Source organism: Phalangium opilio, unplaced genomic scaffold (assembly GCF_054372755.1).
Source record: "Phalangium opilio isolate 3A_F unplaced genomic scaffold, DU_Popi_V2 ptg000003l_1, whole genome shotgun sequence".
NCBI lineage: Eukaryota > Metazoa > Arthropoda > Arachnida > Opiliones > Phalangiidae > Phalangium > Phalangium opilio.
In genome coordinates, this window is record NW_028324145.1 from 9343745 (window position 1) to 9371209 (window position 27465).

General features: G+C 35.3%; 4 protein-coding genes across 11 annotated transcripts; 2 read left to right on the forward strand and 2 right to left on the reverse strand.

The window, feature by feature from the left end:
- Positions 1–2479: 2479 nt before the first annotated feature.
- On the reverse strand, positions 2480–16087 carry RIOK1 (RIO kinase 1). 2 transcript variants are annotated; one of them, XM_089840359.1, is made up of 13 exons: positions 16006–16087; positions 13382–13436; positions 13261–13301; positions 5561–5671; positions 5440–5489; positions 5296–5377; positions 4952–5217; positions 4187–4416; positions 3982–4119; positions 3367–3470; positions 3122–3294; positions 2890–3033; positions 2480–2765 (listed from the first exon to the last, which is right to left on the reverse strand). In XM_089840359.1, the coding sequence occupies exons 1-13, from the start codon at positions 16034–16036 to the stop codon at positions 2499–2501; spliced, it is 1692 nt and encodes a 563-aa protein (XP_089696485.1). In that variant the 5' UTR covers positions 16037–16087; the 3' UTR covers positions 2480–2498. The 2 variants fall into 2 exon arrangements, with proteins under 2 accessions (XP_089696485.1, XP_089696486.1); XM_089840360.1 differs by lacking the exon at positions 16006–16087 and adding an exon at positions 15842–15862 and having other exon boundaries at positions 13382–13495.
- Positions 16088–16849: 762 nt separating this feature from the next.
- Positions 16850–17705, forward strand: LOC149717647 (inosine triphosphate pyrophosphatase). The gene has a single exon (XM_089840402.1). It carries the CDS (start codon positions 16932–16934, stop codon positions 17523–17525), a length of 594 nt encoding a protein of 197 aa, XP_089696528.1. The 5' UTR covers positions 16850–16931; the 3' UTR covers positions 17526–17705.
- On the reverse strand, positions 17516–23671 carry HBS1 (translation elongation factor EF-1alpha (GTPase) HBS1). 3 transcript variants are annotated; one of them, XM_089840354.1, is made up of 16 exons: positions 23492–23671; positions 23274–23342; positions 22991–23179; positions 22707–22844; positions 22586–22630; positions 22036–22413; positions 21157–21942; positions 20948–21077; positions 20757–20867; positions 19990–20124; positions 19806–19916; positions 19278–19741; positions 19025–19198; positions 18633–18933; positions 17765–17909; positions 17516–17620 (listed from the first exon to the last, which is right to left on the reverse strand). In XM_089840354.1, the coding sequence occupies exons 1-16, from the start codon at positions 23532–23534 to the stop codon at positions 17612–17614; spliced, it is 3228 nt and encodes a 1075-aa protein (XP_089696480.1). In that variant the 5' UTR covers positions 23535–23671; the 3' UTR covers positions 17516–17611. The 3 variants fall into 3 exon arrangements, with proteins under 3 accessions (XP_089696480.1, XP_089696481.1, XP_089696482.1); XM_089840355.1 differs by lacking the exon at positions 22036–22413 and having other exon boundaries at positions 21157–21186; positions 23492–23666; XM_089840356.1 differs by lacking the exons at positions 21157–21942; positions 22036–22413 and having other exon boundaries at positions 23492–23665.
- Positions 23672–24026: 355 nt separating this feature from the next.
- On the forward strand, positions 24027–27443 carry LOC149717649 (tRNA selenocysteine 1-associated protein 1-like). 5 transcript variants are annotated; one of them, XM_089840361.1, is made up of 11 exons: positions 24027–24227; positions 24358–24455; positions 24529–24628; positions 24709–24761; positions 24839–24942; positions 25212–25359; positions 25459–25515; positions 26453–26684; positions 26772–26850; positions 26934–27050; positions 27240–27443. In XM_089840361.1, exons 1-11 carry the CDS (start codon positions 24189–24191, stop codon positions 27281–27283), a joined length of 1071 nt encoding a protein of 356 aa, XP_089696487.1. In that variant the 5' UTR covers positions 24027–24188; the 3' UTR covers positions 27284–27443. The 5 variants fall into 5 exon arrangements, with proteins under 5 accessions (XP_089696487.1, XP_089696494.1, XP_089696500.1 ...); XM_089840368.1 differs by having other exon boundaries at positions 26934–27010; XM_089840374.1 differs by having other exon boundaries at positions 26952–27050.
- The last annotated feature ends 22 nt before the right edge of the window (positions 27444–27465 follow it).

Genomic DNA, 27465 nt, shown 5'->3' on the forward strand with positions numbered 1-27465 from the left:
AATACGTAACTACGTACACAGCGCCCCTAGTGGCAAATTATGAACTATCTTTTGCTTACACGAATGTCTAGCATAATTTTATCATGTGTTAGATGTCAGTAAATACGTAACTACGTACACAGCGCCCCTAGCGGATATTTTTTTCATTTATTAGATGTCAGTAAATACGTAACTACGTACACAGCGCCCCTAGCGGATATTTTTTCATTTATTAGATGTCTGTAAATACGTAACTACGTACACAGCGCCCCTAGCGGATATTTTTTCATTTATTAGATGTCAGTAAATACGTAACTACGTACACAGCGCCCCTAGCGGATATTTTTTTCATTTATTAGATGTCAGTAAATACGTAACTACGTACACAGCGCCCCTAGCGGATCTTTTTTCATTTATTAGATGTCTGTAAATACGTAACTACGTACACAGCGCCCCTAGCGGATATTTTTTTCATTTATTAGATGTCAGTAAATACGTAACTACGTACACAGCGCCCCTAGGGGCAAATTTTTTAATTTATTAGATGTCTGTAAATACGTAACTACGTACACAGCGCCCCTAGCGGATATTTTTTTCATTTATTAGATGTCAGTAAATACGTAACTACGTACACAGCGCCCCTAGCGGCAAATTTCTTCATTTATTAGATGTCAGTAAATACGTAACTACGTACACAGCGCCCCTAGCGGCAAATTTTTTCATTTATTAGATGTCAGTAAATACGTAACTACGTACACAGCGCCCCTAGCGGATATTTTTTTCATTTATTAGATGTCAGTAAATACGTAACTACGTACACAGCGCCCCTAGCGGATATTTTTTTCATTTATTAGATGTCAGTAAATACGTAACTACGTACACAGCGCCCCTAGGGGCAAATTTCTTCATTTATTAGATGTCTGTAAATACGTAACTACGTACACAGCGCCCCTAGGGGCAAATTTCTTCATTTATTAGATGTCAGTAAATACGTAACTACGTACACAGCGCCCCTAGCGGATATTTTTTCATTTATTAGATGTCTGTAAATACGTAACTACGTACACAGCGCCCCTAGCGGATATTTTTTCATTTATTAGATGTCTGTAAATACGTAACTACGTACACAGCGCCCCTAGTGGCAAATTATGAACTATCTTTTGCTTACACGAATGTCTAGCAGAATTTTATCATGTGTTAGATGTCAGTAAATACGTAACTACGTACACAGCGCCCCTAGCGGATATTTTTTTCATTTATTAGATGTCAGTAAATACGTAACTACGTACACAGCGCCCCTAGCGGATATTTTTTCATTTATTAGATGTCTGTAAATACGTAACTACGTACACAGCGCCCCTAGCGGATATTTTTTTCATTTATTAGATGTCAGTAAATACGTAACTACGTACACAGCGCCCCTAGGGGCAAATTTTTTAATTTATTAGATGTCAGTAAATACGTAACTACGTACACAGCGCCCCTAGCGGCAAATTTTTTCATTTATTAGATGTCAGTAAATACGTAACTACGTACACAGCGCCCCTAGCGGATATTTTTTTCATTTATTAGATGTCAGTAAATACGTAACTACGTACACAGCGCCCCTAGCGGCAAATTTTTTCATTTATTAGATGTCTGTAAATACGTAACTACGTACACAGCGCCCCTAGCGGATATTTTTTTCATTTATTAGATGTCTGTAAATACGTAACTACGTACACAGCGCCCCTAGCGGATATTTTTTTCATTTATTAGATGTCAGTAAATACGTAACTACGTACACAACACCCCTAGCGGCAAATTTTTTCATTTATTAGATGTCAGTAAATACGTAACTACGTACACAGCGCCCCTAGCGGATATTTTTTTCATTTATTAGATGTCAGTAAATTCGTAACTACGTACACAGCGCCCCTAGGGGCAAATTTCTTCATTTATTAGATGTCTGTAAATACGTAACTACGTACACAGCGCCCCTAGGGGCAAATTTCTTCATTTATTAGATGTCAGTAAATACGTAACTACGTACACAGCGCCCCTAGCGGAAAATTTTTTCATTTATTAGATGTCAGTAAATACGTAACTACGTATACAGCGCCCCTAGCGGCAATTTATGAACTATGTTTGCTTACTCGAATGTCTAGCAGAATTTTATCATGTTTTAGAAGTCAGTAAATACGTAATTACGTACACAGCGCCCCTAGCGGGAAAATTCTTGATTTATTAGATGTCAGTAAATACGTAACTACGTACACAGCGCCCCTAGTGGCAAATTATGAACTATCTTTTGCTTACAGGAATGTCTTGCAGAATTTTATCATGTGTTAGATGTCAGTAAATACGAAACTACGTACACAACGCCCCTACTGGCAATTTATGAACTATAAGTTCCTGCCTTTGGCAACATAAAATTTGTGTGTCCAGAAGATTAGCCAGAATGCTAGGAGTGATAATGGAGCCGCCTGTTGCTTTAAAAGTAAATGACACATGTTCCAAATGAAAAAAAAAAAACCATTTTATTTCTTTTTCCCTTTCATTTGTAACACTTTTTCTTTCCGCTTTTTAACATGTTTTGGTATTTTAGTTTTTCTTTTTTCCCTCTGAGCTTCCTTAACAGCGTTCTTCCTTTCTCGTTTACTGTCAGGCGATTCGTTCCTGGGTCTCGCTGACATTGAAAACATCTTCTTTTCATCTCTTTCCTGATCCCCTGATCCAGATTCTTCCTCGGACAAAGTCTCTTCTTCATCGGTCTCGTGATCATTTTCGTCTAAAAGCGCTGGGGTCTAAATAGATAATGTATGAAAATACCAGGAAGTTAAGAGGGAGGAGCCTAATTTCGGAAATTTAGTGGCGCCCTCTAATGGCTACTAACTTTTAAAGGGATAGGATTTAAATATTAATATTTACCTTAGCAGGACCAGAAAAGTCCGGTTTAATCCCGGAAATTGTGTGATAATAAACTTCCTTCTCCCCTTTCTGGACTTGATTGATGTCTCGTTCAAAATCAATCACGTCATCCAATCTTTGAGGAATATAAGATTTTTTGAAGACCTATTAGCGTAATGATTAATTAAAAATTTAAACTTTAAATACTTTCAGCTAGAATTATTTTAATTATTAATTATTAATTATTATTAACCTCATCTTCTTGCTTGACCAAGTTTTGAAATTCTTCCTCCGTCCTTGGAACGGCCAATTCTTGAATTTTCTCAAGATACGCTTCTTGATTCTCAGAATTGATGGTTGGATCCGTTACAAAATCAAACAGTTCTCGAACTGTCATGGTGGAAACTCCATTTTTACGGAAATAGTCTAAACAATATGAAATTTTGATAATGATAATGATAATTAAAGAAAATAAAATAATTAATTAAATAAGCAAACCTGACACGTTGCCGCAATCCTTTCTCAAAAACTCTAACGCGTGTGGATGGTCGTGCTCGACTGATTGTGAAACGTCAATTAAACACAGCTTTCCTTTGAAATAACTAAATGAAGAAACATAAATTAAAATTAAACGGAATTAATTGGCCTTATTCCTGATCAACGCCACCGAGGCGTAGCGGCGACTTTTGGAACTATAATAATACGGTAGCCAATTACAGGTGGCGGTGGAGTCGATGGATCTGTTATTTTTATATTTGTTGATCTTTCTGAATCACGTGAATAGCCAAGGCTTAACAAGCGATATGGTTTCAAAAGTATTAAAAGTTGATTTTACCTTTCTTATTCTGTCTAATATTATGAAATAAGACTTTCGGAGTAAGTTTTCATTCGATTTTGGTCTATTTGGAGATTATTCGGTTAATAATTAGTTAAAACATGTTTTTTGAAGTTGAAGTGTAATAATCAAAACAAAAAATAACAGATCTCCATCAGAGTACATCGACTCCAGCGCCACCTGTAATTGGCTACCGTATTATTGTAGTTCCAAAAGTCGCCGCTACGCCTCGGTGGCGTTGATCAGGAATAAGGCCAATTAAAACATCATATATTTACAGTAGATTATATTCACTCAGGTCAGCGTGCACCAATTTACAATCGTTAAAAAGTTTCCTAATCATTATGACAGCGTCCAGATAAAGTTCTCTCGCTTTAGAATCTGATAATTCTACATCTTTTAACAAAGGAGCCGCCCTGCAATAAGGTAAAAGATAAAAATGATGTATCTTTCCGCGCTTTAATTGTCAGGGGTTTTAGTTACCATCCATCTGTGCCGATAAACTCCATAACTAGGACGTGACTTCTAAGTAAAATTGGTTTTGGGCAATTCAATCCTGAAGCGTGAATACGTAATAGATTTCTCATTTCTTTCTCTGCCCAAGTTCGAACCATTTTCCTAGGATTATGACGACAATACCCTTGACGAAATCTAAATTCTCCACTTATGTATTTATCTCGATCTTTGAATGTTAGAATTGAAGTTTTATAAATCTAACATAGAAAAAAATTAAAATTAAAACATTTAATTCCTTTTACACATTACAGAATTGGCCTTATTCCTGATCAACGCCACCGAGGCGTAGCGGCGACTTTTGGAACTATAATAATACGGTAGCCAATTACAGGTGGCGCTGGAGCCGATGGACTCTGATGGAGATCTGTTATTTTCTCTATTTTGAATCATGTGAATAGCCAAGGCTTAACAAGCGATATGGTTTCAAAAGTATTAAAAGTTGATTTTACCTTTCTTATTCTGTCTAATATTATGAAATAAGACTTTCGGAGTAAGTTTTCATTCGATTTTGTTCTATTTGGAGATTATTCGGTTAATAATAATTATTTAAAACATGTTTTTTGAAGTTGAAGCGGTAATAATCAAAACAGAGAAAATAACATCTCCATCAGAGTCCATCGACTCCAGCGCCACCTCTGATTGGCTACCGTATTATTATAGTTCCAAAAGTCGCCGCTACGCCTCGGTGGCGTTGATCAGGAATAATTCCAATTAAAGGTGCAAAATAAACACCTTTATAGCTTTATCAGTTTCATCTTTGCTAGTGGCGTGATAAACGTTAGCTTCTTTCCCAGTGCTGATACACCCATTGATTTCGGATATGACACCTCGGTTTATTAACTTGAATAGGATCATACGCGTTCGAGGATCCAATACTTGCTCTACCGTAGCTCTTTCAAACTTATCCTTAACCCTCAACCTTTCATTTTCCTGTTTACGCGTATTTGCGGTAAGATAATTCACGGCTGAACCTGGTAGAGACGGTCCATAGTAGGAGTCTATTATAAAAAGAATAGAAAATTAGTCTCACAATGTAATCTGCAAAATTAAGTTAATTAATTAACCATATCTCTTACCAACATTAATTTTATGAGAAAACTTCTTCATGTGTTTCTCATTAGGCTGGAAAGTTGAAGATTTGGAGCTTTGCTGTGAATTCTGCAGAAACGTCATTAATTTAATTTTAAACTAAATGATTTTAAAAATTTTTGCTGAATTACTTGGCTATTGCAAGACCCAGTTCGAACTGCATTAATCTGTTTTGTAAAACCTAAAACGAAGTGATGTTATAATTAATTGCGAATAACAGAGATTATTTGGTTTGGAAAATAATATCAGTACTTCTTGAGTCCTGATCAGCATTATATTCGTAAAAATCTTCATCACTAATATCACTGTCATCACTATAGTCGTCATCATCAGCACTTTTATCATGGGAAATGCTCAAATTTTCTAATAAAATTTATAAAATTATGACCAGCGTCGATTTGGCAGAATGAGAGGGGGGGCCGAATTTTGGGAACTCGCGACGGAAAAAAAAGCTATAACCTGTTTTCAGACCTAACTAAGCAATTCTTTTAAAATAGATTTCAAGCTATAATTCACGCTAATTATAATCAAGAAAGCACGGACAATGATAATTGAGTATTTTCAAGTAACATAAACTATTAAAATTAGTTAAAAGAGCAATTATTACAAATTAGTTGCGCTGCTCTTCCCTAGATGGCGCGTGAGTATGGTGAAAATCATATAAACACAAGCCCATAAAATTTGAATATCTTCAATTTGACCCTGTTTATGGTAATTAAATTTCAATGAGTTATCAAGATATTGAATTAAAGTAAAGACTATCGCTTTTATACCAGGATACCTTACAAACTAGAAAAACTGAAAACAAAATTACACGAATATTTCTGCACTCTAATTTTAAAACTTGAATATCTTAAAATTGGCGCGCACGATCTTGATTAAATTTAAGTATGTTGTTAGGCCTATAAAGCTCTACCAGAAACTGTTTAGCTTATACCGTGAATCGTCCCGGAAGTTGGTCATCTAGGCAATCAAACCTTAGTAAACTGAAAAATGACTTTTATTATTTCGTAATAATCAACTTAAATGTTGAATATCTAAAAATTGGCGCGCACGATCTTGATTAAATTTAAGTATGTTGTTAAGCCTATAAAACTCTATCAGAAACTGTTTAGCTTATACCAGGGATCGTCCCGGAAGTTGGTCATCTAGGCAATCAAACCTTAGAAAATTGCAAAATGACCTATAATTATGTCGTAACATTCAACTTAAATGTTGAATATCTAAAAATTGGCGCGCACGATCTTGATTAAATTTAAGTATGTTGTTAAGCCTATAAAACTCTATCAGAAACTGTTTAGCTTATACCAGGGATCGTCCCGGAAGTTGGTCATCTAGGCAATCAAACCTTAGAAAATTGCAAAATGACCTATAATTATGTCGTAACATTCAACTTAAATGTTGAATATTATAAAATTGGCGCGCACGATCTTGATTAAATTTAAGTATGTTGTTAAGCGTATAAAACTCTATCAGATACTGTTTAGCTTATACCGTGAATCGTCCCGGAAGTTGGTCATCTAGGCAATCAAACCTTAGAAAACTGAAAAATGACTTTTATTATTTCGTAATAATCAACTTAAATGTTGAATATTATAAAATTGGCGCGCACGATCTTGATTAAATTTAAGTATGTTGTTAAGCCTATAAAACTCTATCAGAAACTGTTTAGCTTATACCAGGGATCGTCCCGGAAGTTGGTCATCTAGGCAATCAAACCTTAGAAAATTGCAAAATGACCTATAATTATGTCGTAACATTCAACTTAAATGTTGAATATCTAAAAATTGGCGCGCACGATCTTGATTAAATTTAAGTATGTTGTTAAGCGTATAAAACTCTATCAGATACTGTTTAGCTTATACCGTGAATCGTCCCGGAAGTTGGTCATCTAGGCAATCAAACCTTAGAAAACTGAAAAATGACTTTTATTATTTCGTAATAATCAACTTAAATGTCGAATATCTAAAGATTGGCGCGCACGATCTTGATTAAATTTAAGTATGTTGTTAAGCGTATAAAATTCTATCAGAAACTGTTTAGCTTATACCGTGAATCGTCCCGGAAGTTGGTCATCTAGGCAATCAAACCTTAGAAAACTGAAAAATGACTTTTATTATTTCGTAATAATCAACTTAAATGTTGAATATTATAAAATTGGCGCGCACGATCTTGATTAAATTTAAGTATGTTGTTAAGCCTATAAAACTCTATCAGAAACTGTTTAGCTTATACCAGGGATCGTCCCGGAAGTTGGTCATCTAGGCAATCAAACCTTAGAAAATTGCAAAATGACCTATAATTATGTCGTAACATTCAACTTAAATGTTGAATATTATAAAATTGGCGCGCACGATCTTAATTAAATTTAAGTATGTTGTTAAGCGTATAAAACTCTATCAGATACTGTTTAGCTTATACCGTGAATCGTCCCGGAAGTTGGTCATCTAGGCAATCAAACCTTAGAAAACTGAAAAATGACTTTTATTATTTCGTAATAATCAACTTAAATGTTGAATATTATAAAATTGGCGCGCACGATCTTGATTAAATTTAAGTATGTTGTTAAGCGTATAAAACTCTATCAGAAACTGTTTAGCTTATACCGTGAATCGTCCCGGAAGTTGGTCATCTAGGCAATCAAACCTTAGAAAACTGAAAAATGACTTTTATTATTTCGTAATAATCAACTTAAATGTTGAATATTATAAATATAGTAGAGAATATATTCGACTAACAGATAGGGAGATGCAAATTATAAATTCTAATGAATGGTTTGCAGACAACATGATAGACAAGTATTTCACGATTTTACAACAAAAAAATGAAACAGTTCTGTTTTTAGACACCACCTTTTATCAACGGGTGCAAAGGCGGTTAAAATTAGAAGAGAAGGTCCACTTTGAATACAGAGAAATAGTATATAACATAGCAAAATTCGAATTAATTCTAAGTCCCGTTTGTTTTCATTCTCATTATATCTTAGCGGCATTAGAGGTAATAGATAATATAACTTTTACAAAAATAAAAATAAAAATTTACGATCCGTTTGGGTCGCGCGAATGTAATGAAGACGTAGCGATGGATATAGTTACAGTCCTTAAACCAATTGTTGAACATATATTTCAATGTATTAAGCATGAATTTGTTATCGAACGCGAGTTTTGTCATACATTTCCCACCCAAGAGGATAATTATAATTGTGGTCCAATTATGTGTCTATATGCTAAGTGGGTAGCAACTAGATGTCTCGGTCCTCAAAATATAAAGGATATTCAAAACTGTAGAAATGTCTTTCTAGCAGAATTTGATTAAGCTTAACCCTATCTTTGTAAAGGGAACCACCTGTAAACAAGCCACAGGCTTAGTGTGGAAATCCCTTCAGAGACAAGTTTCAGATTATTGTTATTAAAGAAATAAGTGCTGATAAAACGAAACTAGATTAACTGAGGAGGGGGTTCTATTAAATTCAATAATGCCTTTCCCCAGTATTCGCCTATCTAGTAGCGTTTCTTTAGCACGCGGGAGACTCTCTAAGGGCATTTGATTACATTTGTGATTAAATGCCCAAGTGTGTCAACCAGCCTTCACGTTGGCGAGAGTTGTAAGTACCACTTTGTTTGTATTAAAATAGAACGAGGCTTAGTTCTGATAAAGTTGAACTCCAAACCAACAACCATCTCAATAACCTATCCTTAAATTTGGAAGCTCGCGACGGGAGAAACATTTCTACAGGCGCTCTTAGTAAATATATGGGTTCATAGAATCCTAGAATTGGGCTTTCCATCAATGTTATTCGGTTTGGAGCTTCAATCCTCTGTGCATGGGAAATGCACGAGTACAAGTCAAAACTCTTACTATTTTAAACTTTCAAAATGGGAAACTAATAGGTTGACGCTAAACTAACAGAAAAACACCTGAAACTAGGCCTAATATGTTTTAAGAATACAACATTTGGGTTAACTTCACAATAAAATATTTTTTCCTTATTCTCTAAAGGCTATTCCTGTTATAAACTAAACAGTTTTTCATAGGCTTAACAACATACTTAAATTTAATCAAGATCGTGCGCGCCAATTTTATAATATTCAACATTTAAGTTGAATGTTACGAAATAATTATAGGTCATTTTTCAGTTTTCTAAGGTTTGATTGCCTAGATGACCAACTTCCGGGACGATCCCTGGTATAAGCTAAACAGTTTCTGATAGAGTTTTATAGGCTTAACAACATACTTAAATTTAATCAAGATCGTGCGCGCCAATTTTATAATATTCAACATTTAAGTTGATTATTACGAAATAATAAAAGTCATTTTTCAGTTTTCTAAGGTTTGATTGCCTAGATGACCAACTTCCGGGACGATCCCTGGTATAAGCTAAACAGTATCTGATAGAGTTTTATACGCTTAACAACATACTTAAATTTAATCAAGATCGTGCGCGCCAATTTTTAGATATTCAACATTTAAGTTGAATGTTACGACATAATTATAGGTCATTTTGCAATTTTCTAAGGTTTGATTGCCTAGATGACCAACTTCCGGGACGATCCCTGGTATAAGCTAAACAGTTTCTGATAGAGTTTTATACGCTTAACAACATACTTAAATTTAATCAAGATCGTGCGCGCCAATTTTATGATATTCAACATTTAAGTTGATTATTACGAAATAATAAAAGTCATTTTTCAGTTTTCTAAGGTTTGATTGCCTAGATGACCAACTTCCGGGACGATTCACGGTATAAGCTAAACAGTTTCTGATAGAGTTTTATACGCTTAACAACATACTTAAATTTAATCAAGATCGTGCGCGCCAATTTTATAATATTCAACATTTAAGTTGATTATTACGAAATAATAAAAGTCATTTTTCAGTTTTCTAAGGTTTGATTGCCTAGATGACCAACTTCCGGGACGATTCACGGTATAAGCTAAACAGTATCTGATAGAGTTTTATACGCTTAACAACATACTTAAATTTAATCAAGATCGTGCGCGCCAATTTTATAATATTCAACATTTAAGTTGAATGTTACGACATAATTATAGGTCATTTTGCAATTTTCTAAGGTTTGATTGCCTAGATGACCAACTTCCGGGACGATCCCTGGTATAAGCTAAACAGTTTCTGATAGAGTTTTATAGGCTTAACAACATACTTAAATTTAATCAAGATCGTGCGCGCCAATTTTTAGATATTCAACATTTAAGTTGAATGTTACGACATAATTATAGGTCATTTTGCAATTTTCTAAGGTTTGATTGCCTAGATGACCAACTTCCGGGACGATCCCTGGTATAAGCTAAACAGTTTCTGATAGAGTTTTATAGGCTTAACAACATACTTAAATTTAATCAAGATCGTGCGCGCCAATTTTATAATATTCAACATTTAAGTTGATTATTACGAAATAATAAAAGTCATTTTTCAGTTTTCTAAGGTTTGATTGCCTAGATGACCAACTTCCGGGACGATTCACGGTATAAGCTAAACAGTTTCTGATAGAGTTTTATACGCTTAACAACATACTTAAATTTAATCAAGATCGTGCGCGCCAATTTTATAATATTCAACATTTAAGTTGATTATTACGAAATAATAAAAGTCATTTTTCAGTTTTCTAAGGTTTGATTGCCTAGATGACCAACTTCCGGGACGATCCCTGGTATAAGCTAAACAGTTTCTGATAGAGTTTTATAGGCTTAACAACATACTTAAATTTAATCAAGATCGTGCGCGCCAATTTTTAGATATTCAACATTTAAGTTGAATGTTACGACATAATTATAGGTCATTTTGCAATTTTCTAAGGTTTGATTGCCTAGATGACCAACTTCCGGGACGATCCCTGGTATAAGCTAAACAGTTTCTGATAGAGTTTTATAGGCTTAACAACATACTTAAATTTAATCAAGATCGTGCGCGCCAATTTTTAGATATTCAACATTTAAGTTGAATGTTACGACATAATTATAGGTCATTTTGCAATTTTCTAAGGTTTGATTGCCTAGATGACCAACTTCCGGGACGATCCCTGGTATAAGCTAAACAGTTTCTGATAGAGTTTTATAGGCTTAACAACATACTTAAATTTAATCAAGATCGTGCGCGCCAATTTTATAATATTCAACATTTAAGTTGATTATTACGAAATAATAAAAGTCATTTTTCAGTTTTCTAAGGTTTGATTGCCTAGATGACCAACTTCCGGGACGATCCCTGGTATAAGCTAAACAGTTTCTGATAGAGTTTTATACGCTTAACAACATACTTAAATTTAATCAAGATCGTGCGCGCCAATTTTTAGATATTCAACATTTAAGTTGAATGTTACGACATAATTATAGGTCATTTTGCAATTTTCTAAGGTTTGATTGCCTAGATGACCAACTTCCGGGACGATTCACGGTATAAGCTAAACAGTTTCTGATAGAGTTTTATACGCTTAACAACATACTTAAATTTAATCAAGATCGTGCGCGCCAATTTTATAATATTCAACATTTAAGTTGATTATTACGAAATAATAAAAGTCATTTTTCAGTTTTCTAAGGTTTGATTGCCTAGATGACCAACTTCCGGGACGATTCACGGTATAAGCTAAACAGTATCTGATAGAGTTTTATACGCTTAACAACATACTTAAATTTAATCAAGATCGTGCGCGCCAATTTTATAATATTCAACATTTAAGTTGAATGTTACGACATAATTATAGGTCATTTTGCAATTTTCTAAGGTTTGATTGCCTAGATGACCAACTTCCGGGACGATCCCTGGTATAAGCTAAACAGTATCTGATAGAGTTTTATACGCTTAACAACATACTTAAATTTAATCAAGATCGTGCGCGCCAATTTTATAATATTCAACATTTAAGTTGATTATTACGAAATAATAAAAGTCATTTTTCAGTTTTCTAAGGTTTGATTGCCTAGATGACCAACTTCCGGGACGATTCACGGTATAAGCTAAACAGTATCTGATAGAGTTTTATACGCTTAACAACATACTTAAATTTAATCAAGATCGTGCGCGCCAATTTTTAGATATTCAACATTTAAGTTGAATCTTACGACATAATTATAGGTCATTTTGCAATTTTCTAAGGTTTGATTGCCTAGATGACCAACTTCCGGGACGATCCCTGGTATAAGCTAAACAGTTTCTGATAGAGTTTTATAGGCTTAACAACATACTTAAATTTAATCAAGATCGTGCGCGCCAATTTTTAGATATTCAACATTTAAGTTGATTATTACGAAATAATAAAAGTCATTTTTCAGTTTACTAAGGTTTGATTGCCTAGATGACCAACTTCCGGGACGATTCACGGTATAAGCTAAACAGTTTCTGGTAGAGCTTTATAGGCCTAACAACATACTTAAATTTAATCAAGATCGTGCGCGCCAATTTTAAGATATTCAAGTTTTAAAATTAGAGTGCAGAAATATTCGTGTAATTTTGTTTTCAGTTTTTCTAGTTTGTAAGGTATCCTGGTATAAAAGCGATAGTCTTTACTTTAATTCAATATCTTGATAACTCATTGAAATTTAATTACCATAAACAGGGTCAAATTGAAGATATTCAAATTTTATGGGCTTGTGTTTATATGATTTTCACCATACTCACGCGCCATCTAGGGAAGAGCAGCGCAACTAATTTGTAATAATTGCTCTTTTAACTAATTTTAATAGTTTATGTTACTTGAAAATACTCAATTATCATTGTCCGTGCTTTCTTGATTATAATTAGCGTGAATTATAGCTTGAAATCTATTTTAAAAGAATTGCTTAGTTAGGTCTGAAAACAGGTTATAGCTTTTTTTTCCGTCGCGAGTTCCCAAAATTCGGCCCCCCCTCTCATTCTGCCAAATCGACGCTGGTAAATTATGATGTAGAACAGTTCTAATTTACGGATTATTTCACTGTTAATTATAATAAACCCACCGAGGTCGACAAAATTCTCCCCATTTTCATTCGACTTTCCCCTAAAATTTTAAAAGAATTTCCGTGACAATGATTTTGGATATAATAAGTCAGACAAATATAATTTAAAATTTATGCCTACATTCCATCTTCAGCGTCATCAAATTGACCTTCGATAAATCCATCAGTAATCATTTCTATTGAATTACAATTACCAATAATAACATTTAGTAATAGTAGTTTCAGTTAAGATTAAGACATGTGGTTTCAGTGACCAAGGCTTAGTAAGGGAAAGATGGACTTTGTATGACCATGGATTTATAATAGAAGCTTACGCGCTTCACTGTAGCCTTCAGCATAAGTTTATAAGATATGTTCCATAAGTATGTCACTACCCATACTTCGTAATGTTAGAGGCTTAATGAGAGCTAGTTCAAGAACGACGTGAGAATTGACTACACTATGTTTTGCAGTCCATCCTCCTCTTTAGTCTGTACTAAGCCTTTGACAGGGCCTCACTAGGCGTCGCTTTACGAGAATCTATGACGTTTCATCTACGTCACTTCATGACAAGCTCTCATTAACGAGTGACACACTTATGGAACATATCTTATAAACTTATGCCTTCAGTAAGGCATTTTGATTTTAAACACATTTATGCCATAAAAATTCGCGCGCGTGGGGACTGGGGGCTGATGACGTAGAAATTGAGGCAAACGTTTTACTCTCGGCGCGTATGCGCGCGCGCTTTTCTAAAAATTGTTTCACGCGCGCTATTCAAAATTAGAACTCGATCACGTGAAAAACTTAACACCCCCCCCCCTCTGAATTCTACGTCACAACCGCGCGTGCCAGGCTGGTACTATTTCATAGCGTTTTCCTTTGGGTCCTCGCTGAGCACTCCCAAGGAGCAATAAAAATGGTAGTAGTAGTTTCCAGCTTCGTTAAAGACTGTTTTTGAAGAATAGGATCTCCTAGTTTTATTCCTCCATGGGAGCGCTCCGCGAGGACCCAAAGGAAAACGCTATTAGCATGGCCAACTTAGATTACCGGTGGTAGAAGGCCTGCCAGCTCTACCCTAAACTTTGAATGTTGATTACTCGTCAAATAACGGACGGAAAATTATGAAATTGGCCTCAAAATATAGATTAGAACTTACTTGACTATTCTCATTTAAAAATCTGCCACGAAAAAATCGGTAAATATATTAAAAATGCTCTTAAACCGAGTCCAATTTTTTTTCCCATAGAATAAGCATTATGAGGAAAACTGGGTTGGTAGCGCACCTAACGGCGAAAGTCGGAACTAGGGGCAATTTTGCTAGTCGTTTTTTAACATGGGGCTCGGGTAAAGCTGGCAGGCCTTCTACCACCGGTAATCTAAGTTGGCCATTATAATAGTTACTGTCTAATTTATTAAAAAACATATTTTCGCGGGGATAAAAACCCCCGCTTACAAACTGTAAGCACGCCAGTTGCTCTCCTTCCTCTGCAGTGTTAAGAAGACGCGTTTGTTTTCCAATTAAACAAAAATTATTGTTTCTATCAGGAACTGCGTTTTCTTACTACAATGGACTGTCTGGTAAATATAGTTAGTCATGGATAGTAAGTCCTTTAAACGGGTACCCTGGGAACTTCTAGTTTTAGTTTCAGTTTACATTTTCCTTGTGTATCATGGAGTTAGGCCCCCTTTCCTTCATTCTAATTTTACGGTTAAACTGTATTATTTAGCAAAGGAACCTTGAAAAACTGGTTAAAGGAATCGAGAATTACTGTTTAGTCATTTTAATTTTTTTAATTTTTATTTTAAATTGTCATTTAACTTTTTTTAATTGCCATTTTAATTTTTTAATTTAAATAGTAATTTTAATGTTTTATTGAACTTGGCTTTTTTTGTTATTGTATCAAACGGAACTCTGATTAGTTGACGAACTATTTTAAATAGTCATTTTAATATTTAATTGAAATAGTATTTTTTATTGAACTTGGCTCTTTTTTGTTATTGTATTAAACGGAACGCTGATTAGTCGATAAACTATTTTAATTATTAATTTAAATAGTAATTTTAATAATAATAAAGACTTTATTAGGATCAATCAATAAGCGTTTGGCTTGTTTACAATGATGTCCTATTATTTATACAATTAAAAGGTCTGAGATGAAATGAGTTAAATAAATTAAGTAGATTAATTAATCTAGGTCAGGGGTGATTTTGGTGCAGATTTAAATTAAGTTAAATAATAATAAAAGCTTTAATTTAAATAAAGTAATTTTTATGTAACTTGGCTCTTTTTTGTTACTGTATTAAACGGCATGCTGATTAGTTGAAGAACTAATTAATTCAAGTTGGAAAATAATCTACGTTTTATAAAATGAGCAATACCAAGGAGGGTATAGCCATTTTCTAAAATTGTTTCGCGCGCGCTATTAAAAATTAAAACTAAAGCGCGTGAAAAACTTCCACCCCCCTCTGAATTTGCCTCAAATTCTACGTCACAAACGCGCGTGCCAGGCTGGTACTATTACAGACGAGGAATAAATGTTTCGCGCGTTTTAAGGTGAGTGAAATATCCAGGAAGCGTAAGCTTCTATTATAAATCCATGATTAAGACATGTGGTTTCAGTGACCAAGGCTTAGTAAGGGAAAGATGGAATTTGGATGACTACGGCCCCCAGAAAGCGTGCGCGATATTAATTTTAGACTTTGGAAAATTTTAAATTTCCCAAACAATATTTTTATTCACGAAAAAGATAAAATTTCACAAACCTTTATCGTTTTGTTTTCCCACCGTGTTCATCCAGTCACACGTGGTCCTGAACTAACCGCGTTTATGACGTCAGACACAAGCGCGCGCGTTATATCAGGGATGTTTGATATATCGTCGACACTCTATAGGGATCGGCCTCTCTTGACAAAAGGTGGGGTAAAAAAGCGAGCCGTCTCAAAAATCGGACGCCTGGTGTCAGGGAGCAGCGTAACTATATTCATGACGTCAAGTCACGAGAAATTCAAAGGTGGGAAGAAAATGATTTACTGATTGGTTGAAATAAAAATGGCGCAAATTACGAAAGATTGGCCGCGCAATTTCATCGAGTTATCTCAAAATTGCCTTTTCCATACCTTTTCACTCTTTTAAACTGAAAACTATTTGTGAATTAAAATATATTTTTCTAAAATGCCTGGAACTTTTTGTTCCGTTCCTAACTGTGGAGCAAAGTTAAATATCCAAGATTATCCCTTTTTAATTTCCTAAACAGAAAATTCAACACTAAAAAGAAAACATTCACCTATTTATACTAAGTTTAATATCAATTAACTACTACTCACTGAAATAACTTGAAATTTCATACAAATAAATAAGCTTCTCGTTGTTTTCGTCCATGTTTTAATTCCGAACATAACTCTCTAGTCTCTTCATCGTTGTTTTTAAACTTTTATAGACCTCGCAGAGGGGCAGTACTACTAGCAGACGAATCATCACATAGTTACGATGCTCCCGCAATCCAGATGGCGCTGTCGTCGGCCTCAAAAACTTGCCCCTTTTTTTAACATTACGGGTATACGAAGAGGCCGATCCCTATAGAGTGTCGATATATCAAACATCCCTGGTTATATAACTTCCTATATTAGCTCAGCCACCAAGGTCAAAGGTTGGACTTGCGGGCCGGCAATTTCAAAAAAAAAAAATAAAAATGAATGGCCATAAATTAGGAAAAATTGTATTTGCTACTGGAAATAGTAATAAATTAAAAGAACTTATTAATATAATGGGTGAAAGTATCCCATTTGAGCTAGTTAACCAAGATTTGGATGTACCAGAAATTCAAGGAAGCATTCACCAAGTAGCGATGGCCAAATGTATCGCTGCCGCTGCTATAATTAAAGGTCCCGTCTTTATCGAAGATACGTCTCTATGTTTCGACGCTTTCAAGGGTTTACCTGGCCCCTACATTAAATATTTCTTGGACAGCCTCGGAGCTGAAGGCCTCTACAAACTTCTGAATGCTTTTCCAGATAAAAGTGGTCAAGCTGTTTGTACCATAGCGTACACGGAAGGTGAAGGTCAAGAAGTCCATATTTTTCAAGGAATCGTGGAAGGAACTATCGTTCCTCCTAGAGGTAAAGTTGATTTTGGTTGGGACCCCTGTTTTCTACCTAAAAACTCGTTAAAAACCTTTGGAGAAATGACTGACAACGAAAAAGATGAGGTTTCGCACAGATATAAAGCGGTTATTGCATTTAAAAACCACCTTATGAAGAAAATTAATTCAAACAATGATAGTTAATGATGATTATATTTATTTTCTTGTTAATTTATTTTACAAATTAAATTTCCCTTATTTTAACAAACATAATGATCCAATAAGAGAAATTACATCACCTAAAATATACATGAATGTTATATAAGACTTTGTTAAGTTTTTGTTGATGAATTATTAAAAGATAATTTTAATCAACTACAAAAAGATATCCATTGAGGTTTTCCTCAAAACACCAAACAATTATACCTAAATTTAATACTTACTTGCGTGACAAGTCCAGCAGCCACAGTAGTTCCACATGATCTCAACATGAACCTTCCTAAATCCCTGTTATCTTTATACAATTCGACACAAATGGGTCGAACGACTTCGATTTCAATCAAACCGCTGCTATTCTTTAAAAGAAACCTGAAAAAATAGTAAAGTTCTAGTAGGGGTGTGTGGGTACCCCTTACCCAAAGATTACCGACCTTCAGGTATAGGGTTCGGGTACCCCACCCCTATAGAGTAACTCTCAGACGTCTTAGTGTGACGTCACCCATGCTATTTGTCCATAGAACGGTACCAAAGCGCATGGTTAACCAATGCTAAAGCTGGGTCGGGTACCCCACCCCTATAAAGCTATCTCAGACGTCTTAGTGTGACGTCACCCATGCTATTTGTCCATAGAGTAATTTCGGTTGAGAGGGGGAGTGAACTGTGTATCCCCTACGTTAGGGGCAACTTTGTACTAGAGAATACTACTTGCCCCCCCCCCCCGGAGGCCGACAAAAATTCGGGTACCCACCCTGGTAACTATTTGTCCCAACTTTTAATACCCGACCCCCCCCCCCCCCCCGGAGGCCGACAAAAATTCGGGTACCCACCCTGGTAACTATTTGTCCCAACTTTTAATACCCAACCCGACCCCCCCCCCGAGGCCGACAAAAATTCGGGTACCCACCCTGGTAACTATTTGTCCCAACTTTTAATACCCGACCCGACAACCCGACCCAACGATACCCGAAAAAAAAAATTTTTGTTTACCCTAAACCACACACATCTACAAATAAGCTTAAAAACTAAAGCAGAAGATGGATTGCATCGATCTTAGGATGAACCATATTGTTATTAATAGAACCATGCACTTACCTCGGTTTCTTTTTGACAACTTCACCCGTACTTTTGTGCAACTGAGTAATTATTTTCCGAATGACAGCCTGTTCACTCATGCTTTGGTAATGAAGTACCACGGGATAGCCCTGAGTTAATGGTGAATCAATATTGAAGACGACAATTCGAGCGCGAAATCGAGTAGAGACTTTAACTGGTTTGTGGGGATCACAAACTACATCTCCCACCATAACTTTATTCATGTCTACTCCAGACAGTCCTAAAGTTACGTGATCACCAGCAAATGCTTGAGATTGACTAACTTCATCGATAGCGATACCTATTACTCAAAATGATTGACAAAATTAAAATAAATATTTTTGTAACGTAACTTTAAATAATCTTTATAAGCCCCTATACACTTTTCTTACCCTTGACGGTAGCTTGCTCTCCGGCGGGTAAAACTAAAAGTTTGTTTCCATTTTCAATGTGACCAGATTCAACGCGTCCACCTACGCAAAATCCAGCACCCATTCCTTTAAAAATATCACTTATACACATTCGAAATGGTTTGCTAACTGGACGTTCCGGTGGTTTGAAGTTATCTAAGCAAAGACAAATACGTCATTGAACTATGACGAGTTATTATCTCAACTTGTTGTTGTTGAATAACCATTTACAAACCTATAACATCAACCAGACAAGGTCCATCGTACCAGGAAGACAAAGGACACGATTTTGATAACTCCGTTAAGTTTTCACCAGTCAAACCGCTACAAGGAACGAAAGAAGCGTCTTTTTCCTTATAACCAGCTTGTTTCAAAAACGCTGTCAACTTCGATACAATTTCGTCGTATCTTTCTTTTGACCAATCAACATTGTCCAATTTGTTGACGGCAACGGCCAGTTGAGAAACTCCTAATGACCGAACCAAAATGGCGTGTTCTCTAGTTTGACCACCGGCTTCAAACCCAGTTTCAAACTCTCCCCTTGTTGCATCTACAACTAAGATAGCTACGTCAGCTTGGGCCGCGCCTGTTATCATGTTTGGTATAAAATCCTTATGTCCCGGTGCATCGAGAAGGGTAACAAGGCGTTGCTTTGTTTCAAATTTGGACTGCGCAATGTCCATAGTTATACCTCGATTCCTAAGAGGCATAAACCCAGTAAAGCAAGTTTTTTTTGCATAAAATCAAATATAACAACTGGCACCTTTCTTCGGGCGTTTCATCTAAAACCCAAGCGTACATAAAGGAAGACTTTCCCAATTTTTTGGAATCTTGTTCATTTTTATGCATCAATTTTTTCGTGACACACCCCAACCTACGTAACAAAATTTAAAATTAAGCCGTTACTAATTGATCCCAGTTACGTTTATTTACTTTCCCAAACGAACCTATAAAGTAAATGCCCCATTAAAGTACTTTTTCCCGCATCAACATGGCCAATGACAACCAAGTTGATGAGAGGTTTCCCACTCAGACGTTCTTTAGAGTAAGCTTCTTGAGGATTTGTGTCTGAAAACCTTTGCCTGAAATAATTCCGTATTAAAGGCAAAGTTCAGGTAACGTAACGCTTAAAAGAACGGATTTTTTCTAAATATTAAAGGAAAAATATTAATGATCCCTCATTACAAAATAATTAGCATTTAATTAGTCTTAAAAAAAAAATCAAGGACTACCGCGCCATCCGCCATTGGTTTAAAGGCGTCTGCTAGCCCGAACCCACCTTACACTTACCTCTCTAGCATTTAAGTAGTCTTAACTACTGCGCCATCCGCCTTTGGTTCAAAGGCGTCTGCTAGCCCGAACCCACCTTACACTTACCTCTCTAGCATTTAAGTAGTCTTAACTACTGCGCCATTCGCCTTTGGTTCAAAGGCGTCTGCTAGCCCGAACCCACCTTACACTTACCTGACCCTCTCTCTGGATTTGAGAATCTAACCAATAACATTTGGAGTAAGTGGTTCGGGTTAGCAGACGAAACTAAAACAATGGCTGATGGCGCGGTCGTCCTTGATTTTTTTTAAGACTAATTAAACGCTAATTATTTTGTAATAAGAGATAATTTATTCTTTTTAATATTATTCCCTTTATATTTCGAAAAGGGCCGTCCGTTCTTTTAAGGTATAACGCTACGTTACCACAAACAAATCATTTTTACCTTCGACTTTGAGTAGTATTTTCCACCTCAATATCACCACCACCATTAGCTGGTGACGGTGACCTGCTTTTAGCGCGATTTGGTTTCACTGGGTTTAACTGATTTGTATTTCTAAGTTCAAATTAATTAATAGCTCGATTAAAACTAACTTCTAAATTCCTTCAGTTATAAAGTAATTTCTAATCAATTACGTATTGTTATTGGTTGTAAAATTACAAGCTTCCGATGATTTCTCATCCTCCTCGGGTTGTACAACAACCGTTGTTATTTCAGTTATGGGTTTGAGAGTTTCTTTAGCATCTTCCATTATAGTAGTTTTAACTGAGTGAATTAAATTAAATTTAATTTAATTTTAATTAGAAAATAAACTGATATTCTTCGTAGTAAAACTTAAAAGGACCTGTGTCTCTAAATGCTTGAAATTGTTTTTCTTTCATGATATCATCGGGAGACAATGTTGAAAAATCAAATACATTTGGTACATTTTTTCGAGTACATTCTTTTAAATGCTGAACTATCGTTATTTTGGGCGGAATTTTAACGCGAAATCTCATGCATAAAACAAACCCAAAAACTGAAGGTGGTTTAGTAAGAGTTTTAAAAATTTCCCTCGGTTTTATTTCAGATTTTATCGGGGTGTGGCACTCTGAGCCTGAGGATATATCGTGTTTCGCAGTTAACCATCCGGAATATTTAATATTATTATCTTCTCTAAGAATGGACTGAATATCGGAGCTTTGTTTAAGATAATTTCCAAACGAATTCGGTAACTGAACCGTTTTCTCTAAGGATTCTAAATGTTCTTTAGCCAAATCAGCCAATGATAAGTTTTGATTTGGGATTTCATTATGTATGAATGGATTTTGTGTTTTCAAATTGGAAAATTTAAGACTTGGCATATTCTTTTCAATTTTGTTGATAGAAATATTATTTTTTTCCTTTTGTTTTGCAAGATCAGCCAAGGTTAAAGCTGGATTGGAATTATTGCCAATGGGAGTTTTTTTATTACTCGGTGTAGAAAAATTGAAAGGCAATTTTGACGATGTACTTTGGTCAGATTTTGCCAAAGTTTTGAGGTCAGTGAAAGGTTTTAAGGGCATCGAATTATTAGATGAAGGAAAATGCAATTGCAATTGTAATGGTGTACTTTGATCAGATTTTGCCAAAGTTTTGAGATTGGGGAAAGGTTTTACAGGTGTTGAATTATTAGATGAAGGAAAATGCAATTGTAATGACGTACTTTGGTCAGATTTTGCCAAAGTTTTGAGATCGGGGAAAGGTTTTACGGGTGCTGAATTATTAGATGATGGAAAAACGGATTTTTTCATTAAAGGGTTTAAATTTAAACCTCCCACACCGCCAGTATTGTGAAAATCAAATTTTTTGGGGTCTGCTGTATGCACTGTTTTGATTGGTTCATTTTTAAGGCTGTTTGGTTGTGAAGGAACATTGCTATTTGCTTGGATAGAGTTTTTGGCTGCGAGTTTTTTTATAAATTGAGAAAGGTTAACTGGTTCAATGTCTTGACTTTCTATACTACTACTACTACTACTACTACTACACGCGTTGGCGGCTTTATTGTCTGTAGTTTCATATTTATCTTTTATAGTGGGTTGAAGGTAAGGGGATTGAGGTTTTAAAGTGAGTGAACTGAATTCTTACCTTACCAAAATCAAAATTAAGTCATTTTTGATGATCATTTTCAAATAAAACCAAATACATAATGATGATGAAACACAAATAAAACAAAACCAAAAAAAAAAATAAAACACAAAATAAGATTTTTTTCTTTTTGCTTTAAAATTATGTAAAATTAGACATAAACACACCTGATCTTTCTTTCTTGGCACGTTGGGGTTTTGCTTGTTCAGAAGCTATGATAAAAAAATCATAAATTATCATTAAATCACAGAAATTATCTATGAAACTGTGACTCGGTACAAATCTTACCAAATGCTTGTGATAAAACAGCATTCAAGGATTTTTCCAAGTCATACAAGTTATCAATGGCTGCTTTTATTAACATTCCTTCTGAAATTGTTTCTCCAACTACATTCTGCATTTCTTCGACACAACTCCTTAATTTAGCTATAAAATTAAATGAATACTTTCTTATATTTCACAAAAAGAAAGAATAATCCTTGATAACGCAGCTAAATTTATGATTTTTAAACATTTCCTTATCCCTGACTATTATTTTTTATTGTTAGTAAATTATGGATTAAGCATATTACCTTCGTCAACTTCACTTAGGTTTTCAGGATACTCTGTAACACTTTCAGCTCTAGATCGGTGGGTATCTTTTTCCTCAATGGATTCAGTAGATTCACCATCTTCCAAGTTTTCATTGCCTCCTCCTTCAGATTCCAAATAAGCAGACATAGAATGTGCTTTTCCGTCACGATCATACATAAATTCCGCCGCTAACAAAATAATAAACATTAATTTAAATTATACAAATGGTGACATAATTATTAATTTCACATGGCCAAAATTAAGATTTAACATTAAATTTACCTGTTCTTGGAGATATACACATTTCATCTTCAACTGATTGACCGTAAACATCATAATAGGTGTCATACTCTATTAAAAAAATTAAATCTTTGTAATTTAAGCAATTATACGCGATTAAATTGTCAAAAAACAGTTTGTAAACAACATAAGCCTTTGTAACTAAAACCGTGAAGCCTTGGTTCCAAATTCCACATATGCTTACTGTAGCCGCTTCTTACCTTCGTTATAGTTCATAGCCCGTACATTACGGTGACGAGACATTTTGTATCTTATAATTGAAACTACAAATATAATTATAACTATAAATATTTAAGTCATAATATAATTAAAACTTAATTTTATCGAAAAAATCTGCACCCTTGACAAGACAGACAAGTTCACATTTCCCGAATTCCGACCCAAATAATGACGTCACTCGTCAGTCAGAACTCAGAACGCGAAAAATTGGAACTATAAAGAGTGGAACTATAAAGAGTTATACTCTACGGCCAGTTGGTATTACGATCCCTTTTCCATGGAGTAGTTATATTGGACTCTTGGAGTGACAAAAGCTGTTCATTAAATGAATTTCATTTCATATAAAGTCCCTATAATTTTACTCCATGTTAGAAGATTTCTAGCAGCCAATGGAAACAGCAATAGAGTAGTGGCACTCCATGTTAACTACTCATAGAGCTTAATACAGTGAAAAGCAAGTAGGTGCCATTACTCTATACTGCGCTTAAATCCCACCCCTTTCAATCACGTGACAAGATAAGCGAGAGCGAGGTTAGTGGCAGGGGGATTGTCGTCATCGCGGCTACTGAATAACGTCATTTAATTCTGGGGAAAAGTTGTTCATTATAATTGATGCGTTTAATATAAATATTAATTAATTAACCATAACCCGATTACAAATTAAAATAAAACTTGAAAATGACTACGAACAAATTAAGTACATTATGGATAGGAGATGTAAGTTTTTACCACAAAGTTTCACTTAGCCTTGTCATTGATAACTCTTTTCTTTTTGTCTTGTTCAACGTAAAAGTAACGCAATTAATAATATTAATTACCTTAAATATTAATTAAATTAACCACGTAGCTCGAACCGTATATGGACGAAACCTTTCTGAAACATTCCTTTACGTTGATGGGAGAAAACTTATTAACAGCTAAAGTTATTAGAAATAGATTCACAGGGTATGCAATTGTATTTGTATCAACGCTGTTCGCGCAGCATTAGCGTTGATTGCGATAATTTCTATGTTGTTAGGGGAATGATGGGATACGGATTTTTGGATTTTGGAGACGAATCTACCTCTCTTAGAGTTTTACATCGCTGCAATGGGAAAGTCATTCCTAATGCTTCACCAGTGAGATAAATATTACACCCTTTTGATATTTCTAATACCAGAAGTTTCCCTTTTAATTAAACAGTCCTTTCTGTTTACAGCCAAAGAGATTTAAATTAAACCATGCAACTTATGGGAAAGAAATTCCAGGAGTGTAAGCAAAATTAACATTTCCAGGCTTTTTCCAAAAAAACAAAAAAAAACCATCCCTCGAAACATTTTTAATTTTAGCCGGGAATGGTCATTATTTGTTGGAGATTTATCGGAGGATGTAGATGATTTAGCTTTGTTTGTCGCTTTTTCTAATCGTTATCCATCAGTTAAAGCTGCTAAAGGTAAAAAAAATATATATATAGACTAATGGCACCCCATGTTATTTCCCCATAGAGCTTAATACAGTCGAAGGCAGAGGGCTGCCATTACCCTATATGTTCATAGTTTTCAGACAAGGAGGATTCATACCATTTACACAAGGAGACCCAATTCCCAGTCCTCCTTGTGTAAATTATATGAATCCTCCTAGTCTTATATACTTTTGACAAAACTGCGTAATCCATCCAATATTTAGTGTTTAATTAACTATTATGCCTTAACTTTGTTTCAGTGGTTTTGGATCAAAATGGTGTTAGTAAAGGATACGGGTTTGTCAGGTTCTTCAGTGAATCCGAGTACAACAATTCCCTTATTGAAGTACAAAGCACAGTTTTTGTTGGTTCCAAACCCGTCAGGGTCAGCATTGCAACACCCAAAAGGTTTTATAGAGCTATTTCTAATAGCTTTTTCATTACAATTGGTTTCAAAGATTGATTGAAATAATTTCTTACAAAGAAACTGTTGTTTTATCATTCCAGCCGATTGACTACAACAACTACAACCCTTCCAGAAACTGTCACCAACACAGTCATTAGGTAAAGGTTTCATTATTCTCAAACTGGGGTGGAAATAGAGGGAAGACTATTCCTACCCAATAGGGAGCTAACAATAGGCTAGGGGGAAGAGATAGTCTGACGGCACGCAGCCCCTCTCTGGTTGGCATTTTTGCACGTAGAATACTGTTTCCAACCGTTAGGGGGGGATGAAACCCCAGCAAGAGATAGAAGGGTGTGACGTTTCAAAGTCAGAACTGTTAGCTCCCTATACAATAACTTTGAGGCGATTTCCACCCTACCACGTGACCAAGGGGCGCCCCCCCCCCAATTACCCCCTCCTGGTGAAGTGATATTAAATACACTTTAAGTATATAAAGATTATTAGTAATAAGTAATATACACTAATATATATTATTACTATCAATCCTATAACAAATAAAACACAAAATATTTAGGGAAGAACAAAATTAAAACCATTCACTTACCTCTTGACCAAAGGAATGACCAAAAAAATCAAGGGGCCCATGGCGTCACCGGGGGGGGGGGGTGTCACGTGTTAGTGTAAGAGCTATTTTCACTGGGGGGGGGGGGAATAGACACTCTTAGCCATCTCAGTTCAATGCCTAGGGAAAACTTCACGGGCTTAGCTTTGTGGGCCATGTTTGGTATGGGCAAATAGTATGGGTGACGTCATACTAAGGCTTCTGAGCTTTGTGGGCCATGTTTGGTATGGGCAAATAGTATGGGTGACGTCATACTAAGGCTTCCGAGATACCTCTATGGAATGAGTAGAGTACTATAGAGCTATCTCAGAAACCTTAGTGTGTTGTCACCCATGCTGTTTGCTCATAGAACCAAACTAAAACGGTACCAAACATGGCCGCCCACTGCCTGTGACGTTTCACCTAGGCATTGACGTCACAACTGTGATAATCCCCAAGCTTTGCTTATAGTTTAAAAATTTATTTTACTATAGCTCTGTTACGAGTGGAGGATCCGCTACATCCCTAGCTGCGGTGCAACAGACTGCTGCTCAATATTATGCCCAAACTTACGGGTATGACTACAGTCAGTACTACCAGGCTTATTATCAACAGCAGCAACAACAACAGCAGCAGCAGCAACAGCAACAACAACAACAGCAATATTATGGATACGCTTATGATCCAAATCAGCAATATTATGACTATTCGCAACAAATGGCTTCGGTAAATCCTCACTGTACATTCCAAAAATAATAAAAGACTTTTGTTTTTTTTTGTATTTCTAAAATATTATTTTGAATCTTAATTTAGTATTATGATACGAGCAATTACGAAGTGCCTGAAATGCCATCGGTTGAGAATAAAGTAGTTCAGGATAATATTCTTGAAGGTAGGTATACTATATAGGTTAGGGGATAGCTATTCCTCGGTCTTTAATAATAATGGGTTTTGGTGGTCAACTTTAAACTAAAGAAAATTTAATTACGGTAGAACACGACACTCCTTTGGATATTGAACAACTAAACGCTGATGCCATGGCCAGAAATGAAGTAATTTATGCTCAGCCTTTTATTAGAAGTTTAGTTAAGAGTGAGGCAAACCTCTAATACTCGGATTTCGTTCGTTAACACACCCTAATTTCTCCTATAATCGATTTTTTCGAACTTACATCGAGCGAATATTACAATGAAAAACTTTGGAAGCGGGAAATTAGGAATTAGGGTACTTATCTTACTAAAAAAAATCACGAGTTAAGTATTATTTTCCCATATTTTTCAGGAAGCGTACGTTGCTCTAGATACGTCTCGTTGGCTACCAACTGAAGGTTTAAATCCTCCAATGGTGACTGTAAAGTTTTAACAATGATCCGCGAAAATGTAGCGTGTCCGCTACAAACTGAAAACCATAAAAGTATTCTTGGAAGTTAATAATAAAATGAGAAATTTCTTGCATTTTACCTCGAATAAAGCTTTTGTTTCATTTCATTATATATATATATATATAT

Bases quoted from the DNA above. Each gene is read 5' to 3' on its own strand.
- LOC149717649 (XM_089840361.1), top strand. From the start codon at position 24,189: ATGACTACGAACAAATTAAGTACATTATGGATAGGAGAT. The intron at 24,456-24,528 runs GTATGCAATTGT...CTATGTTGTTAG, and splicing joins ATTAGAAATAGATTCACAGG to GGGAATGATGGGATACGGAT. The intron at 25,516-26,452 runs GTAAAGGTTTCA...ATTTTACTATAG, and splicing joins GTCACCAACACAGTCATTAG to CTCTGTTACGAGTGGAGGAT.
- RIOK1 (XM_089840359.1), bottom strand. From the start codon at position 16,036: ATGAACACGGTGGGAAAACAAAACGATAAAG. The intron at 13,437-16,005 runs GTTTGTGAAATT...GTAATTCAATAG, and splicing joins GGGAAAACAAAACGATAAAG to AAATGATTACTGATGGATTT. The intron at 3,295-3,366 runs GTTTGCTTATTT...CATATTGTTTAG, and splicing joins GGATTGCGGCAACGTGTCAG to ACTATTTCCGTAAAAATGGA.
- HBS1 (XM_089840354.1), bottom strand. From the start codon at position 23,534: ATGTCTCGTCACCGTAATGTACGGGCTATGAACTATAACGAAG. The intron at 22,631-22,706 runs GTAAGATTTGTA...TTTTTATCATAG, and splicing joins TGTTTTATCACAAGCATTTG to CTTCTGAACAAGCAAAACCC. The intron at 22,414-22,585 runs GTGTGTTTATGT...TGGTAAGGTAAG, and splicing joins TGCCAAGAAAGAAAGATCAG to AATTCAGTTCACTCACTTTA.
- LOC149717647 (XM_089840402.1), top strand. From the start codon at position 16,932: ATGAATGGCCATAAATTAGGAAAAATTGTATTTGCTACTGGAAATAGT.